General features: G+C 40.3%; 1 protein-coding gene across 1 annotated transcript in view; it reads left to right on the plus strand.

Annotated features, from left to right (window-relative positions):
- LOC103369147 (inositol-trisphosphate 3-kinase B) overlaps nucleotides 1-3,758 on the plus strand; it is a 43,353-nt gene that overhangs the window by 31,838 nt on the left and 7,757 nt on the right. The window contains exons 6-8 of the mRNA XM_008297791.1: nucleotides 1,552-1,651; nucleotides 3,206-3,243; nucleotides 3,340-3,515. Coding sequence (XP_008296013.1) covers nucleotides 1,552-1,651; nucleotides 3,206-3,243; nucleotides 3,340-3,515 — 314 coding nt within the window. The remainder of the gene's footprint in view (nucleotides 1-1,551; nucleotides 1,652-3,205; nucleotides 3,244-3,339; nucleotides 3,516-3,758) is intronic.

The raw sequence follows: 3,758 nt of genomic DNA on the forward strand, positions 1-3,758 counted from the left end.
GCATCAGGACCCACATGACAGAGAGCTGCACATATTTCTGCATTCCTTCATTAATTAGGCATGTATATAAATGATCCCTGACATGAAGACAGGATGAATCAGTGTCTAACAGCAGCTTTCGTTCACCTCAGACGGTCACAGTTTATCAGCTGCAGGTAAACGATGCGTCACAGAGCAGACAGAGATTCAGTCTTCAGTTATTTTATATGCATCACGAGATGTTCTGTTTCATCTGAAATGTTCATAAAAATCTAACTTTACTGCACCGAAAAGAGCCTGTAACAGGTCAGATTAATAAGATCAAGGACGTAAACCAGCTTTCCACTGACAGGAAGTGAGCTTCGGTTGGTTGCCTCCAGTTGTTTCGGATGATTTCCTCTGAGTTTCTTGAACATCTCACCTCAGACGGTCGCAGTTTATCATCTGCAGGTGAATCACGTGTCACAGAGCAGATCTAAATGACATTTATTAGTGTATTATTATATATTCTGCGTGATAAAATGTCAACACTTTAACTCGTTTACGAAGCAGAAACGTTACAGATCCCACGTCTGAAAGAGGCTTCAGCTCAACTCATCAGGTTCAGAGTCATGAGAACTGCTCGTCTGCTAACATCATGTTTATGTGGAACTTTCCTCCTTATGAAAGATTATCTCACCGACGAGAACCCGGTTGGACGAGAGCGGGTCGACACCAGAGCCTCTCATTTTATTTTCAGCGCCGCCGTTTCTTGTCCGGTTTCTGTTTGTCGGAGCTGCACAGCCGACCATTGTTTAAACCCACAGAACAAGACATGTGGAATTTTTCCATCTGATGTCATGCTGCCGGCATAAAAAAACAAAAAAAACCAACAGCTCAGAGTTTCAGCTTCAGCGAGGTGCAGCCAGACTGTAATAAATCGTGGTTTTAAAAAAAGAGGAGGTGACTTTGTGGGTAAAAGCTGCAAATGTTGTGCAGCTTAATGCAGCTGTTAGAATCAGAGCGACCCTGTTGGTTATGCTGCAGCTTTTATTCCTCAATGAGCGTCTGTTTGTGTTTGTGTGTGTGGCAGGAGTCCCGCAGTTCAGCGTGTCCTTGCCAGGGACCGTGTGTGTGTGTGTGTGTGTGTGTGTGTGTGTGTGTGTGTGTGTGTGTGTGTGTGTTACCAGGGGAAACCCCGACTCGATCCTCCAGGGTTCAGCTGAAATGTTCTGAAACAAGCAAAGAAAAAACAAAAAGCGAGAGTGAGTGTGGGAGAGCCTGGGATAGCCCACAGTGTGTTCTACAGGCTGCTTCAGCTCCACAAACCGTCCTGACAGTCACAGCACATTAAACATTCAGCCGCTCGTGTTTTACAAAGTTTGCACACGGTTGTCAAACTTAAGTCCTCGCAGAAGCAAATATTAATACTCCGATTAATCTGACAAACAGAGTCGGGCTTAGAGGCGGTTTATGGGCGGAGGAGCTCCGGTTAGTGGATCAGACGGCGGCCTAGAGTTTGTGATGCGGCGTTTTAAAGCAAACACACCTTCGGTTAAAGATAATCTGTGTGCGTGCGCTTTTCTCTTGCAGCACAAGTCGTGGAAGAAGATCAAGAACATGGTTCACTGGTCGCCGTTCGTGATGTCCTTCAAGAAGAAGTATCCCTGGATCCAGCTGGCCGGGCACGCAGGTACGTGGAGTTAAGGGTCAGAAATGAAAAATATTATATTAATTATACTCTTAATGTTCATTCTGAACCTTCAGTGTGATGAGATCAGAGGCTTCTGGGATGTTTTTAGGGTTAAAAACACACACTGCTGTTGTAGAAGTACCAACAGCTCTGAGTACAAATACTCTGTTGTGAGTAAAAATCCTGCAAACTAATAACATCTGCAGACACATGTTCAGTGTTTTCTACATTTCTGAAAATACACATGATGGTTCACCAGATCACCAATTAGTCTGAGATTATCTGATAATTTTATCAGAATAATTTAATATTTGAGTTTCTTCCACTAGACAAGGGTTTGTTTAATGCCTTAATTTGCAAGTTTAAACAAAATACATGTGGAAATGCTGGAATTTATCTGGATCTACAGGATATTCTTTTATATTTTATTTCAGATTTTCACTTTTTTTTTTTACTTGAATTATTCGTTGCACCTGTAAGCATGTATTTTAACAAGAAAAAAAAACAGTGTTATGTGGCCTGTAGGGCACTAGAAGCTAAAAAAAGCTTTTTTATGTTGTGTTTTTTTTTGTCTTCTCCTTTTATTGCAAGTTTGGCTTCATTACTTCATTTTTTTAAATGAACTTTTTCATTGAATTTCTGAATATTTGTACATTTGCATTTACAAAACTGTCTGTGCAGTATTCGTATTTCTGCTGGTGGAATAATCTGAAGCAGGATCTGAATTTTCTCTCTTGATGTCCCGACACGTTTGTACTCCTCCCATCTTATCTTATTTAATCTTTATCTAACTGTGTGAACTCTTGAATGATTTAAAAAAAGAAAAAGAAAAAGGTTTTCAGTATTTCCAATGCCTTGCTATAAGTCAGGCTACTTATCTGCATATTAGTCATTTAAAATCAGAAGTGGAAAAATAATTCAGGTCGTTTACTGAAGTCAAAGTTGCAGTACAGCAAAGTAAAAATACTTGATTACAAGTAGGAATCCTACTTCAGTGGAAGTACACAGCAGCATCATGTAGATAAATTACTGCAGGTTACTGTTGGTTTGAACTACTTTATGTCCAGTTTTATATTCAGGAACAGACGATAAATTAATCTGTCATCTTCTGTACTTGCTGCAAAATTGGAACATTTATTGAAATGAAATAAAAGTTTTTTTTAGAGGTGTGTCCACTGTATATATGATATAAAGAACAACAGAAGAACACGAGGATGCTAAGAACACACATTTAATAATATGTACATGAATTAAATAAAATGGGAATATTTCAAGTGCAAGTAGCTCAAAATTATTCCTAAATTCAAGCAAACCTTGAGGTTCAATAAACAGAAGACCCTGCAGATCTTCTTGACTTGAAAAAAAACAAAGTTCTGCTCATTTTCTGGTTTGTAATTTAGGGTTTTTTGGATCTACTAGAGTGTATTCACATGTTTTAATGTTTAAAACACATTATTTTCCTCATATTATTAACTACACACGTCTTACTCTCACCCTGAAACCACCAAACTCGCTCTGCAGCCGCTGCTCAGTGAAACTTTTGTCTTTTTTCAGGGAGCTTCAAGGCGGGAGCGAACGGCCGCATATTAAAAGTAAGACTCCTTTCACCGCCTTTCGATTCGCCGTTAGATTCTTGGCTTTGAGTCGGCGTCGCCGGGAGTTTGTAATTGATTGTTGACGTCCTTTAGAAACACTGTGAATGCGAGCAGCGCTGCCTGTCCCTGCTGATGAGGGACGTGCTTCGTCCGTACGTCCCCGGTTACCACGGCGACGTGGAGAAGGACGGACAGAAGTACAACCAGATGGAGGATCTGCTGGCCGAGTTCGACTTCCCGTGTGTGATGGACTGCAAGATGGGAGTCAGGTGAGAGAAAACATGACTTCAACATTCAGCACTGTTCTGTTTAATTCCTCAGTTAAATTTTCCTTCTTACAAGTTAGATGCTCATTTTTATTTCTTGGGTTAATATTATAATTATATTCAAGCAGTAACGACTTTATTTGGAGGTGAAGCATCCAGTCTGTCTGCATTAGTCACTTATTGCTCATGAAGTCTGGTCAAAGTTGAGCCAAGAAGTCAGGTGTTAAACTTTGACGGATCTTTGAG

Source organism: Stegastes partitus, unplaced genomic scaffold, assembly GCF_000690725.1.
Source record: "Stegastes partitus isolate 25-593 unplaced genomic scaffold, Stegastes_partitus-1.0.2 Scaffold1248, whole genome shotgun sequence".
Lineage (NCBI taxonomy): Eukaryota > Metazoa > Chordata > Actinopteri > Pomacentridae > Stegastes > Stegastes partitus.